The 14,441-nt window shown below is 43.6% G+C and overlaps 2 protein-coding genes across 2 annotated transcripts; one reads left to right on the top strand and one right to left on the bottom strand.

Annotated features, from left to right (window-relative positions):
* The first annotated feature begins 4,859 nt into the window (after positions 1-4,859).
* On the top strand, positions 4,860-8,110 carry LOC124413658 (proclotting enzyme-like). The gene is made up of 6 exons (XM_046894383.1): positions 4,860-5,158; positions 5,660-5,982; positions 6,275-6,747; positions 6,844-7,118; positions 7,411-7,556; positions 7,668-8,110. The coding sequence occupies exons 1-6, from the start codon at positions 5,044-5,046 to the stop codon at positions 7,818-7,820; spliced, it is 1,485 nt and encodes a 494-aa protein (XP_046750339.1). The 5' UTR covers positions 4,860-5,043; the 3' UTR covers positions 7,821-8,110.
* Positions 7,904-11,556, bottom strand: LOC124413647 (serine/threonine-protein kinase greatwall). The gene is made up of 3 exons (XM_046894371.1): positions 11,132-11,556; positions 8,590-10,555; positions 7,904-8,246 (listed from the first exon to the last, which is right to left on the bottom strand). Exons 1-3 carry the CDS (start codon positions 11,321-11,323, stop codon positions 8,200-8,202), a joined length of 2,205 nt encoding a protein of 734 aa, XP_046750327.1. The 5' UTR covers positions 11,324-11,556; the 3' UTR covers positions 7,904-8,199.
* Positions 11,557-14,441: the final 2,885 nt, after the last annotated feature.

The raw sequence follows: 14,441 nt of genomic DNA, 5'->3' as shown, positions 1-14,441 counted from the left end.
AAGGGGTGTTCGAGTTGTCATCAGCCTTTGAGTGGTATGCCGCGTCTCTTATACGTACTAAGATTCTTTGTCTCCAGTTTCTTCGGTTGATGATTATTTTTGTTTAATTTTATTATAGTGATGATTAATATTATTATTTTCTTTATCATCTACTTAATTACAGACGGATGAACGAATAACTAAGTACAGTCGATTATGAGTTTGAATGCATAAATATGTTTTGTTTGCATTGCGAGAGGCCAAGTTGTGCCAGCTGACTATTCAAAGAGGGCAACCGATTCAAAGATGTCACAAATATTAGTAGGTAATGTTAAGGGGAGAGCGAAGAATGTTTTTGTATCATGAATATTATTGTTGATTGGTTTGTTTCTATGCAAATAAGTACCTGAAATAATCGCTTTATTGATAAGTAAGCAAGGATAGGTAGGCACAATGTTAATAGGTATTAAGTGATATTGATACTATGTAATATACATGAAGAAAATTTCTATACAATAATATTATGTACCTACCTACATCATGTCTATTCGTTATACTTATACTACACATATATATTATAAAATGGAAACAGCAGTTGCGGTTTACACGCGTCGATGAAGATTTTCAAATACCCTGCCAGTTGCCACTCTCCCAAGTCTGATTGTCAGAAAACATTGTGTCGAGGAGGAGAAAAACAATTCAAGTTTTTGACGATCTTATAACTGAACTATACACTTGAAGTGGGAAAGATAACTTTCGAAATTCACTTTGAATTCTATGCTTTAGTAAAATGGAGAATTTCAACCAAGTAACGTCGAAAGTGATAGCGCCTATTTGATGGCGTCCCGCGTTACAGCGAGCCATCGATGGATGCCTGCGAACGGGACCCGCAGAATAGTAAATGAATTCAAGGAATTTGAAAAATTCAATCAATGCCGAGCGATAATTTCGGGAGTTAAAATGCTGATTCAAATATTGATAAAACCAGATCCAGGCAGACGACAATTTGCCTGATTTTTGACGTTTTGATACCTAACGAATGTTAAAATCATCGTTTAAACTCAAATTCAAAACCAACGTTGACAATTTTTGCAATAATTGTAATCGGTTTTAGCCCGCTTTAGTTGATGCAGTGCACATATAATGTCTGATGTGAATACCAATTATTAGTTTTACAATAGTAAAAACGTTGCAGCGGAAATACCACTGAGACGTTGATATATGTGGTGCGAATATGAGTAATATTCAAGCTAGTCTTTGCAGGCTATATTCTGTTTACGAAAAAGAAAACAAAAAACGATACGAACAGAAACTAAGAGAGGTGAAAAACAGATATGGTATCTGGGGACCATTAATATATGCGAATATGAAAGCAGAGTTCAGATTCTTAGAGTAGAGGTATGAGGAGGATGTGAAAACTAATTGGCCTGGCAATATAAGATTTGACTTATGAGCAAACATTTACAATAAGCGGATCATGGGTACCAGGAATCGAAATAGGAACAGCAAAACACGATCCGGTCAAATCAGACCTGAGCCTATCTTCGTCGGCATCCGATTCCATGGAGTTTGAGAATAGCCTTATGAATAATATTTAAAGTGCTCCTTACTATAGCACGCAATCTTAAGGAGCGTTCACACCGTCGTCTCTGATTTGATTAAAGGAATCATTCAAACGAATGAAAGCATTTCTATCGTAGTAAATAAACGAACGTAACCTGAAACGGATTGGGACTCCCGAATATGTCAGTTTTATTTATATATGAAAGTTTTAGACAACGCAACTTGGAGCTCTAACAGTATACATGTATCCACTTATACGCCTCACTGTAAGAATAATGAATATTTATTTCTCTCACGTACCTTATATAATGGACATCAATTATCTGCGGAACGTTAATCAAATATAACTGTCGAACGGAACTTTAAAAACGCATTAATGTTGTTGTCAGCGACTAGGGCTCAAAAGTACCGCTGTATAATTTCTTTGAAATCATCAACAGATCATCATTAAACTACAGCTGAACGGGAACTCCCGATTTCGAGAGCAAACTTCTTTGGTCACTTTGATTTGGCAGGAGGAACCAATTATTACCGGTTGTCGAATGACGCAGCCGTTGACCGCAAAGAAAATTATGCTTATCCCTACTTGACACAAATTTTCAATTTGGCGAATGTCCTTTCACCGTTCATCGGACATACCATAGAACATAAGAAGAGCAAATATCGCGAGCCCAGTGGTTCGCAGAAATCATCGATAATGGGCAACCGTCCAACTAAACTGCACGATCGGCGGCGTCTACCTGCCACTTTGCAACCGATTTCTATCTGCTAGTCGCAATATCGAATGCAGTCGGCGTAGAACTCGAGCCCCGCGATTCTTCGATCAGAGTGAGTAATCCGGAGCTGCCTGCGTACCCTGAGGTGCATAGTGAACAGCCAAAGCAAGCGTGTGGGTCCACGGCGCGTTCAAAGTCGAAGACACGTATGAAGACAAGCGTGTATGTGCCATGCCGGTCAAATGGCGGGCTCACGTATCAAGTGGGTGTTGCGACCTTGAGGGGGGCGATGGCCCGATCGTAATTTCTAGTTTTGTACTTTAATGTCGTCTACGTTTCAGAGGCTCGTGACACTTCGAGGATCGACACGCCCGCCATCGTGGATGGTGGTTTTCCAAATTGCAATAAAATTGGGTTATTCACTCGGTGATCGAGTATTATGAGGATATCAGGATAAGATTGTCGATTTTTTACGCAATTTTGCCACTCCACAAGCAATCCGACCACAGGTTATTCTAATGTACCTTGCAGTTTGCCATCGGCTTATACGTTTGCTTTACATGCAGATGACGCCATCAGGCAGCGCGTCGTACTATAGATATAAAGAAAATTGCAATTTCTGAATAGATTATTCGATGCCGAGCCCGCAGCTTTTACATTCTCTGCTGGAATTTCACGCAGCTTTGAGTGAGATTGAGGGCCGTGGGGGTTACATTCTCCGGGCAACTTTTATCTTCCCATTAAATTAGAGTAGCTAATAAAATATTTGAAAGAAAAATGAAATTTATACCTACCAAGTATGGGACAGCCTTCTCCAAGAGGTGATCAAATGAATCGAAGAAGGTTTTTATGTAGGGTCGAGATCTTCTGAAAATATGAGGGTCCTGTTGCTGAAGTGACATGACCATTAGATCTCAAATGTACGAGCATCGCTAAAACGCTGCCTGATTGGTTAGACGTTTGTGACGTACGTTGGTCAGATACGATATCTTAGACGCTGTGCAATTTGCAAATTCGGTAAATTTATCTTTCATATTTACCTACCTGCATAATTTAAAGCCAAATATAATAGATAGATAAAATTTTTTTTCCCGTCATGCTACTCGTTCATTTTCCACGCTTGAAATACCCGAGATTTCGTAAGCTTATTCAAAATACGTTGCGTCCCGGGTCAACGTCACCTTGCTCCGATTTGCATTTGCTTCGTAATGAATGTAGCGTGTCAGCTACAACATTGGGTGTGATGCTGGTCGCAGTATAGTGGTAAAAGATTCTTTTCATCCATGGAAATGGTTTGCTTTGTAACTGTAGGACATGCTGATAGGTTCAATAAAGATATTGGTTCAGATGAGATTACATCGTACAGGTAAAGGTAACATATGAAAGGCTTTGAGAGCATAACGGAGCTCCACATTGTTCGTCATATCTCAACCACAGGCCATGTCGTGGGATGCGAAGTTTTAATGGATTCGCAATTTCGCCCAGTTATAGTGTCACTCGCGTCTGCTCGAGTTATCGGATTAACTCCGGTTCGAACGGTACTTTGAAAGCCGAGTGTACCTTATGTATACCGCTTTGTTATTTTCGACGCTGAACGATTCGAAGATCGATCCGTTGGAGATTATGACTGTAAACTCGCCGATCTCGTGCAAGCTTGCCACAAACTATTCCAAAGCACTTGGATATTTTTGTATCCCCGTGCATATATAACTTGTAAATAATGAAAGAAAAACATCGGCCGATCCTTAGTTCGGTGTCGAGGGGGGTCAACGAACCAAATCAAATCCCAAGTGGATGCAGCAAGGGCAAGCGACTTCCTTCGGACGAGACCGCGGAATTCAATTTCGGACCTAGTCGCTTTCACCGAATAATTTTCGGCGCCCTCAGGTCCGGTTTGACGAGTTGCACTGTAGTCTTGTTTCTCAATCCCTTCCAAGACGGTCGCAAGGTTCGCAACACCTGTGAACGCAAAGGCGAATACCCTCACACGTTTGACCTTTGCATGGCGACCAGTTGCAGCAAGACCTTCGGAGAAGCCCTCGCGGGCATGATCTTATAATTACAGTTGACAGGGTCAAGTTCAGGTTTCTGTAAGGACTGTACACAGGGTACAGAGAGTCTCGGCTCGAGGTGAACGCCATCGAGTGGCTAGACGAACCTGCAAGCTAATACGTGCCTGCACCCTACGCGCGATCCAGTTCGCAGCTACAAAACTAACTAATTGTGGTGCACCATGGACAGCGTTGAGACACGCCTAGCAATGCCGGCGCACAAGTTCATGGCCGCTCCAAGGACAGCCGATCACTCTTCTCCTTTATCCTAAACAAAAACGCGCTGTATTACGGCGTCGCTGATGATGGGCAGCCAAAATTTAAATTGACACAATAATTCGTCCGCGGAACCACTCCATTTGCATATCACTTAGTTGACGAATCTCTGTCTAATCCCCAAAGATCGATCGCCGGGATAAAGAATCGCGACACGGCTGAGATATTATGGGAGTGAACTCTACGTGGGTCGGGGAGCCAGTTGCGGCCCGGGGGCCCCGTCCTCTCGGGACCAAGAGGAGGGCGCGCCCGTTATAAGCACGGGACACGGGTGGTTCCTCAGCTTAGTGACGATCCGCGCGGCACCCGGACCCTAATTCGTATCGTGCTCCTCTGTTGTTACTGTGCCCTCGAAGAATTCTTGCGCGACAAATCACGCATCCTGGTTCCACATCAGTGTCGGCAACACCAGGCATAGCCGACGTCTAGGAGGCGGGCGACAACCTGATACCGCAAACATGCGCCAGCGCCGACCTCCATTCTCACTGGCCACTGCGGGGTGTCTTTTCTTCGCACTCCTTTGTCGCGCAGATATCGATTCTCTCGAGGACGACTCCATCGTCGTTGAAGCTGGTAAGTGCGATGTACTTGCTCACGGCAAAGTTCGCTGAACGCCGCCATTCCTATTTATCTATGCAATGTGCGTACAAACTGCTCACGGAATTTGCTGTTAACGACTTTACGGCGTCGAGCAACGATCGACGATTAACAATGTCTATCTGCGAAGATCGTTCGCTGTTTTGATTGATTATTATTCCTTGTCCGTGTACTCGGAGGGAAAAATAACACCGCGAGTACATCACCGAACGAATGTTAGATGGTGACAACGCCGAATGCTAACAACATTCGTACGAGAGTCAATCGGATCTAACTAGTGGTTTAAGCAACCACGTGCAAAGATGTTTATTCCCTTCGATTATTCATCATTAAGTCGCTGTGCACAAAGCACAAAAAAGATCAGGCTGCACAGTTATCTATCCCTCCAAGCATCGTAGGACTGATTGTAAGATCACTTTGAGGTTCTTGACCGTGTCCACTGCAGATTGAATCGTTTTTTTTTTCGTTCCTAACCAGCTTTCCAAGACGGAGACCTGCACACTCGTTCGAGTCGTGCGCTGCCTTGGGAACGTGATGCTGGACCCACGTTCTACAACGGATCCCCTTGCCTAACTTCGAGGGGTGAAATAGGTCGATGTACGACATTCAAAGAGTGCTACCCGTACTTCAAGGTCCCCGATCTTTCTGCATTCGACGGTTGGATCCTTGGCGTTTACGAGTCATGTAACTACGTGGATCCCGATGGCCGCACGGCATTCGGTGTTTGCTGCTCAAATCCCCCAATCATACCCAGCATTCCACCTGACACCGGAAGTTTCCCCGTCGTTGAAGACACACAGGTAGGTTATACAGCGGACAATCATTACACGTTCGCCTCTAGGTCACGGGCACAGAGCATTCCGACACGTTCGTTTTCGCGACGGTGCACCCGGATGGACATACTCCGTACATGAACACCGTGTCTGTATTGTCAAACACATTAAGAGAGAGTGTTTCGTGTTTCACTTGATTAACAAGCCATGCGGTACGGATCATGATGTACCGTTTATGGGATTGTGCGCAGTTTGCAAATCGCTTCTCACGGTGTCGTAATGCAGTCGGAGTACTGTTACACTCGCTTTTCGATTCCAGGTTGGTTCTGCAGATTCGGAAAAAGAGAAACCACTTCCCCCGATAGCATCCTGGCCACCACCGATTCCAACCCATCCACCAAATCACACGATTCCACCGCTTCCGACTCATCCGCCATCGCCTGGATTCCCTGTAGTTACCACTTCTAAGCCGCCGATCACGACGACCAAAAAACCCGGCGCCACGACATGGCCAACCAAGAGACCATCGTGGTGGCCCACCACCCCAGTCACATCCGCTAAACCACCCTCACCGCCGGCCACTGTTGCTCCAACTCCAGGAGGCGGCGGAGTTCAAGCGTACTGCGGATCGAAGAACGGGAATCAGGAACAGGAACGAATAGTTGGAGGGCATAGCGCGGACCTCGGCGAATGGCCGTGGATCGCTGGTCTTTTCAACATGGGCCGACAGTTTTGCGGCGGATCCCTGATCGACGATAAGCACATTTTGTCCGCTGCCCACTGCGTTGCACAGTAAGTCATTCGCTTCTTGATCAGAGTTTAATCCCGAACTCGTGACTCGTTACGTGACAGCAACCTTCAGACGGATGATCCGATGATGATTTTCAGAATGAGCTCATGGGACGTTGCTAGATTGACGGTTCGGCTTGGAGATCACAATATACAAACGAACAACGAGGTGCGCCACATCGAGAAACGGGTACGTCGCATCGTTCGGCATCGAGGATTCGACCTGCGAACCCTTTATAACGACGTCGCAATCCTTACCCTTGACAGTCCCGTACCTTTCACGGAGCAAGTACGACCCGTCTGTTTACCCTCAGGGTCACAGTTATACTCTGGGAAAACTGCTACCGTAATTGGCTGGGGCTCGTTGCGAGAAAGTGAGTTGGACTCGAATTTCTTAACACCTTATTGCTCATATTCATTCATAATATAATTGAATGCTTGAAGTAACTATATACAGCATGCAAAAATTGTATATGAATCCCTGTCATGAAAGATCGGGTTGGCGCTACAGGAATGATCGGCGTCTTTCCTCAAGCCCGTGAATCGGAGAGTCAGATTCAGAGAATCGTCAAGTATTGATATCAGACCGTTCTCAGCATTTCCGTACGCCTCACTAATGCATAAATATTCCCCACTCTCTATATAATTTCTCAACAATGCAAACAGATGGTCCTCAGCCAGCTGTTCTCCAGGAAATCACTATCCCTGTGTGGACCAACGCAGAGTGCAGATCGAAATACGGGGCAGCAGCACCCGGCGGTATTATCGAAAGTTTCATGTGCGCAGGCCAATCTGCAATGGACTCATGCACCGTGAGTATATTATAAGAAGTATAAAATCTTTGTTACTTTTTCTGCTGTTTTTTCTGACTTCTACGAAGATCTGATAATTACATTCAATAAGCGAAATTCTCGTTTGCACAGGGTGACAGTGGCGGTCCTCTCATGGTCAACGATGGCAAATGGACCCAAGTTGGTATAGTGAGCTGGGGAATCGGGTGCGGCAAGGGTCAATACCCAGGAGTTTATACTAGAGTAACTCACTTCCTTCCCTGGATTCAAAAGAATCTTAAGTAAACGAGCAACGTATGAAAAAGTTATTCCGTGGATTGACGGTGGGGTGGGAGCTTTATCAAAAGTAAATATACAAGCACGGTATATCTCGTAGCGAAATATGGAAGCGAATATAATTTTTCTCGATGACGATTCCGTGCTTCGTAAGCGCGCATATACTTAGTAGGTATACAGCTCTATTTCATCGCCAAGGTCGTAAAAAAAGGCTAATTCTGTAAGTCGTAATTAAAATACTTTTATATCATTATGCATATCTACGTACATAAAGAAAATAAAATAAAATTGTACATCCCAACTGTTAGTTAACTATCGTTCAACCCTTTATTCTTCTTCTGCAGTACATGAGCCGTAGCAACTCAGTTGCCATTCCCAATATTCTTGGCTACACGTCGCAACTGCTAACATTAAGGTGCTGCAGTATATTTCGAGCTGTAAGTTAAGAGACATCGAAATGAATGTTACTGAAGCAAAATTTCGAAGAATGAAATCAAAATAAAAGTTATATTTTGATTTCAAGAAATAACTAAACAGTCACTTTCAATATTAACTAGAGAGTCGTTATAATGAGATGTCGTTCTGCAGTTCGTCACTCTCAATAAAGAATCGAAATACATATTGCATGGTATATAACTCGAACGACGTTTTGGAGCACACCACGTAACTGCAGTGAAAAAACTAATAAAATATGACGAATTATCGGTCCTGAAAAACTTTCTTTGGACACATAGTTCAACTAAAATAAATATACGATAATATGAAATAAAGAACATACCTTGAAAATAACAGGTATCATAATTATCATCTGGCTGTGGTATAAACGGTGGCGTCGCACTATGTGGATCATCCCATGGAAAATCATTGAATAGAGTCATAGAACGAACTCCGACTGCCGAAGGTCTGGCTATTGGATCGAGAGTTAGCAGAGCGTCGATGGCCTCCATTGCGGAAGCTGACAAGGCCTCATCCTCTGTTGGCCATGGAACATCCCGAGCCAAAATATTGGCAAACACCGCCTGCGGTGTCTCGTCGTTGAAGGGTGGGATTCCAGTGCAGAATTCGTACAAGCAGACCCCAAGTGCCCACCAATCAACAGCTGAGCCGTGACCCTGCCTTAGAAGTAATTCAGGCGCCAAGTAATCTGGCGTGCCGAGAATACGGTCGTCTGACCGTGAGGACAACTTTCCGCCTCTCCTCACCGACTTTGGAGTTCTGTATGGCGTATGACTACCGGCAGATGTCCCTGGGGTTTTAATAGGTGAGATACCTGGATGGTCGTCGTCTGTACCAAGTTGTATGTCAGGTGCAGACCGAGACGTTGATTGTGGCAACTCAAACCTGGTTGTCTTGACTAAAATTGGTTTATCGCTCTCACTTGCCTGGCGATGTTCTTCCATTTTATGGTGCCGATGAGTATGATTATGATTGTGGTTTTGGATGTGATCCCTGCCGTCGCCGTTGACATTGGTTTCGTCATCTCGAGTCCGTCTCTGCTTCATGGAGGAGACCGGAGTACTGAAAGCGACACCTCCTCCGCTGCTGCCAGTCCCTTCGCCATTCGTCACCTTAGCAGTGATAATTGCTGGATGTGGAGAGATGGCACGGGAGAATGACGTCCCTCGATTCTTCCTCTTGGGTGTCGAGTCGACGTCTAGACCAAGAAGCCGAATTTCCTTAGTCAATCCGGTTCCCGCAGCAACAGCGTTTCTCTTTCGCTTTGTTCCTCTGGTAAACGAAATCTTGCTACTGCTCAGAGGACTTGTGTGACTGAGTTGCTTGTTAGGCCAATCAGGCTCCAGCGTTGAATCATCGTCCTCAGTCTCCCCCTTGCTGCAATTCACTCTAACAATCGAATTTGAAGCTTCGCAAGTGTGAAAACTGGACCCAGTGCTGTTGTCATCGCTCTCGCCTGGCCCCTTGGAGCTCGTACTGCTGTCGGTATTATTGCTGTTGACGAATCGAACATCTTCTGCAGATTGAAACAGTGTGATGCCAGAAACTTGGCAATAGTCACCCGACGCCCCAATCGAAGATGTGAATGAACCGCAAGACCGTCCACTAGTTTTTGAACTGCTGTTACGGTGAATTTGGAGAAGATTGGTGGCTGGATTACTCCTCTGACTCGAGTCCGAAATGTTTGCTTCAAGGCTCGACTTCTGGCCTGATCCAAACGACAAATGAGAGGTAAGCGAGAGTAGCTGGCCAGGAGTCCTGGCAAGGAGACTAGGTGTGCAATTGACAAGATCAGATATTTCAAGGTCCCTCTGCATTGCAGGTATTCGACTAAGTCCAAAGTCCGTTAGTTTGACATGCCCTTCGCGGGACAGCAGCATGTTGTCCGGCTTCAGATCTCTGTGGACGATACCATGGGAGTGAAGGTACTCCAGAGCAAGGCAGACTTCTGCCGTGTAGAATGCTGCCATGGATTCTTCCATGTAACCGCAATTCCCCAACAAACTTTTGAGGTCTCCACCCACCATGTACTCCATCACCAAATAAACACTGCTGATCGATTGCAGGGAATAAAACAGCTGTACACAGTACGGGCTGCGTGTTAGAGCCAAAGCGTTTCTCTCAATAACTACCTGCGATGCCATGTTCTTATTTATCATTTCATTTTTCTTCATTACTTTTATCGCATACATTTGTTCTGGATTCGTCTTTTTGTAGCCTAAAAAGACTTTTCCAAACGCACCTCTACTGATTGGTTTGACAATTTTGAAATCCTGTATTTCCGGGACCTGAAATGAAACAATTTTCATAGTAGTAAGTGGTGTTTAATTTCTATTTTTCTTTACGTCAATTGGAAATGTATTGAATATTAACTAAATTAGTAAAAATCAGCATAAGGACAGCATTAAGCAGATTATATAGTGATACAGATTTATAACAATATCCCAATAGATCTAAGATGTAGCGTTTAGTCTTTTAAAACTAGCATAAAAAAATGAATACTTGATCAGTGTCAAAATTTTTATTACGCATTATTCTGTTAATACCAAGTACAAACTCAGAATCAGGTAATAAAGTTTTGAAGTATTGATACCCCATATTTAATATATTTATTATACGACAGCCAAATTCAAGAACCCCCCAATTGACACGAGTGTAAGCTCAATAAGGGAGAACTAGACAATAATATAATGTAACACGTAAGAATATGAATAAACTAACAAGTATAAACTATAACGAATTTGTTTCAACAAACTTTAGTTTCAAGTTCCACTAAATGCTGAACATTAATTTGATGACTGTTTTTATTTGGATACTTATTTAACTGGACCGTATAATAGTTGATACACCCTTATGGATCTCACCTTAGCTGTGCAATTGACTATTTTTCCGATAGTATTAAAGATTGAATTATCTATTTGCTTGACGTCTGACTGCGGCGTGAGCTCTCCTGGCCGTATCACCGATTCTTCCAGGGTACAGGAGCTTGAGGTTTCTGTGGTATCAATTTCATCGCTGGACGGTTGACCCGGCATCTCTGTCGTTGTGTTTTCCATTTATTTGCTCCAAAATACACCGTAGAATAAGTCCAGCTACTGTTTAAGTAACGTTAACTTGGTAATGTAAAGTATATAGCATTTCTATGAAGAGAAAGAAAGCCTTGACATCCTGACTTTGACAGTCAATGTTCAATTATGACTAGAGGACACATCAAATTGTCAATGTAGTTCGGCAACTTGTTGATTTAACATCTGGAATACGCGGGTGAACGTGAAGATAGGTCACAACCATAGAGGTATGAGGATAGAGTACGACGGGCGGGTCTGAAAATGCCCAGTGTGAAGAAAGAGAAAGTGAAGGCCTTATATCTATCTTTATCTGTCGACGGAGCCTGCGCAGTCGGAAAATGAAGTATGTGGTGGGTCGAGAACAGCTAGTCGGCTGCGATGGCGTACTGTTCATGCGTCATCGAGTAGGGGTCTGATTTGTTATCAGATAACATGTTATCGTCGACTGTAGAATGCCTTTGGTTTTTGGATCTAACTTTCCACCAGGTGCTCGAAGCAATTCTAGACTGCGCAAAATCTATTTCTCGCCAAACATTAGGTCCGTATAGTGCATCGAGAGATTGTTGAGAGAATTTTTCGAACTTGTCCAAATCTCCACCAAAGTTCCGGGAGGACTAGCCTTGCGTTTTTTGGGTCGAGAATCCTTTGTCTCAGAATCGATGCGTATGACCCTTTCTGTAATAATTGGACGCCCGGAAAATCGGAAGACACGGAAAAAGAGCGAAGGGCAAAAAGCAGAGAAATAACAACGCAAAGACCAGAAGGAAGAAATGGCGAAAATACGTCTTTCTTTTTTTGACTGTAGCTTTTGATCCGTTGCTCGCAGCGTATTGGGACTGCGCTGAATCCATTTCTGTCGCGAAATTACGTCGGGATAGTGCCCTGAGAAATTATTTGTAGCACTTTTCAAAGTCGTCGAAATTTTCGTCGAAAATCCAAAGGGGTTAGCCTTACTTTTTTCGGGATTTCTGGAGTCGAAAATTTTTGGTCACCGAATCGATTTGTATGACCGTTTCTTGGCTAATTGGAACCCCAGGAACTTAAAAAACACATGAAAAAAAGCGTAGGATCAACAGCAGAGGAATGAACGAGAAAATCCGCAGTTTTTTGGCTGTAACTTTTAAGGCGTTGCTCGCAGCGATCTGGGACTGCGCTTAATCGATTTCTCTTGCAAAATTACGTCGGAATAGGACCCTCAAAAATTATTCGCAGCACTTTTCAAAGTCGTCGAAATTTTCGTCGAAAATCCAAAGGGGTTAGCCTTACTTTTTTCGGGATTTCTGGAGTCGAAAATTTTTGGTCACCGAATCGATTTGTATGACCGTTTCTTGGCTAATTGGAACCCCAGGAACTTAAAAAACACATGAAAAAAAGCGTAGGATCAACAGCAGAGAAATGAACCAGAAAATCCGCAGTTTTTTGGCTGTAACTTTTCAGGCGTTGCTCGCAGCGATCTGGGACTGCGCCTTATCGATTTCTCTCGCAAAATTACGTCGGAATAGGACCCTCAAAAATTATTCGCAGTACTTCTCAAAGTCGTCGAAATTTTCGTCGAAAATCCAAAGGGGTTAGCCTTACTTTTTTCGGGATTTCTGGAGTCGAAAATTTTTGGTCACCGAATCGATTTGTATGACCGTTTCTTGGCTAATTGGAACCCCAGGAACTTAAAAAACACATGAAAAAAAGCGTAGGATCAACAGCAGAGAAATGAACGAGAAAATCCGCAGTTTTTTGGCTGTAACTTTTCAGGCGTTGCTCGCAGCGATCTGGGACTGCGCTTAATCGATTTCTCTTGCAAAATTACGTCGGAATAGGACCCTCAAAAATTATTCGCAGCACTTTTCAAAGTCGTCGAAATTTTCGTCGAAAATCCAAAGGGGTTAGCCTTACTTTTTTCGGGATTTCTAGAGTCGAAAATTTTTGGTCTCCGAATCGATTTGTATGACCGTTTCTAGGCTTATTGGAACCCAAGGAACTCAAAAAACTCACTAAAAAAAGCGTGGGTCCAACAGCAGAGAAATGAACGAGAAAATCTGCAGTTTTTTGGCTGTAACTTTTCAGGCGTTGCTCGCAGCGATCTGGGACTGCGCTTAATCGGTTTCTCTCGCAAAACTACGTCGGAATAGGACCCTCAAAAATTATTCGCAGCACTTCTCGAAGTCGTCGAAATTTTCGTCGAAAATCCAAAGGGGTTAGTCTTACTTTTTTCGGGATTTCTGGAGTGAAAAATTTTTGGTCTCCGAATCGATTCGTATGACCGTTTCCTGACTAATTGGAACCCCAGGAACTCAAAAAACACATGAAAAAATGCGTAGGATCAACAGCAGAGGAATGAACGAGAAAATCCGCAGTTTTTTGGCTGTAACTTTCAAGGCGTTGCTCGCAGCGATCTGGGACTGCGCTTAATCGATTTCTCTTGCAAAATTACGTCGGAATAGGACCCTCAAAAATTATTCGCAGCACTTTTCAAAGTCGTTGAAATTTTCGTCGAAAATCCAAAGGGGTTAGCCTTACTTTTTTCGGGATTTCTGGAGTCGAAAATTTTTGGTCACCGAATCGATTTGTATGACCGTTTCTTGGCTAATTGGAACCCCAGGAACTTAAAAAACACATGAAAAAAAGCGTAGGATCAACAGCAGAGAAATGAACCAGAAAATCCGCAGTTTTTTGGCTGTAACTTTTCAGGCGTTGCTCGCAGCGATCTGGGACTGCGCCTTATCGATTTCTCTCGCAAACTACGTCGGAATAGGACCCTCAAAAATTATTCGCAGTACTTCTCAAAGTCGTCGAAATTTTCGTCGAAAATCCAAAGGGGTTAGCCTTACTTTTTTCGGGATTTCTGGAGTCGAAAATCTTTGGTCACCGAATCGATTTGTATGACCGTTTCTTGGCTAATTGGAACCCCAGGAACTTAAAAAACACATGAAAAAAAGCGTAGGATCAACAGCAGAGAAATGAACGAGAAAATCCGCAGTTTTTTGGCTGTAACTTTTCAGGCGTTGCTCGCAGCGATCTGGGACTGCGCTTAATCGATTTCTCTTGCAAAATTACGTCGGAATAGGACCCTCAAAAATTATTCGCAGCACTTTTCAAAGTCGTCGAAATT

The sequence above is a fragment of the Diprion similis genome, chromosome 2, assembly GCF_021155765.1.
Source record: "Diprion similis isolate iyDipSimi1 chromosome 2, iyDipSimi1.1, whole genome shotgun sequence".
Taxonomy (NCBI): Eukaryota; Metazoa; Arthropoda; class Insecta; order Hymenoptera; family Diprionidae; genus Diprion; species Diprion similis.
Note: the sequence above shows the minus strand (reverse complement) of the source record. Positions and strands in the feature narration are given on the sequence as shown.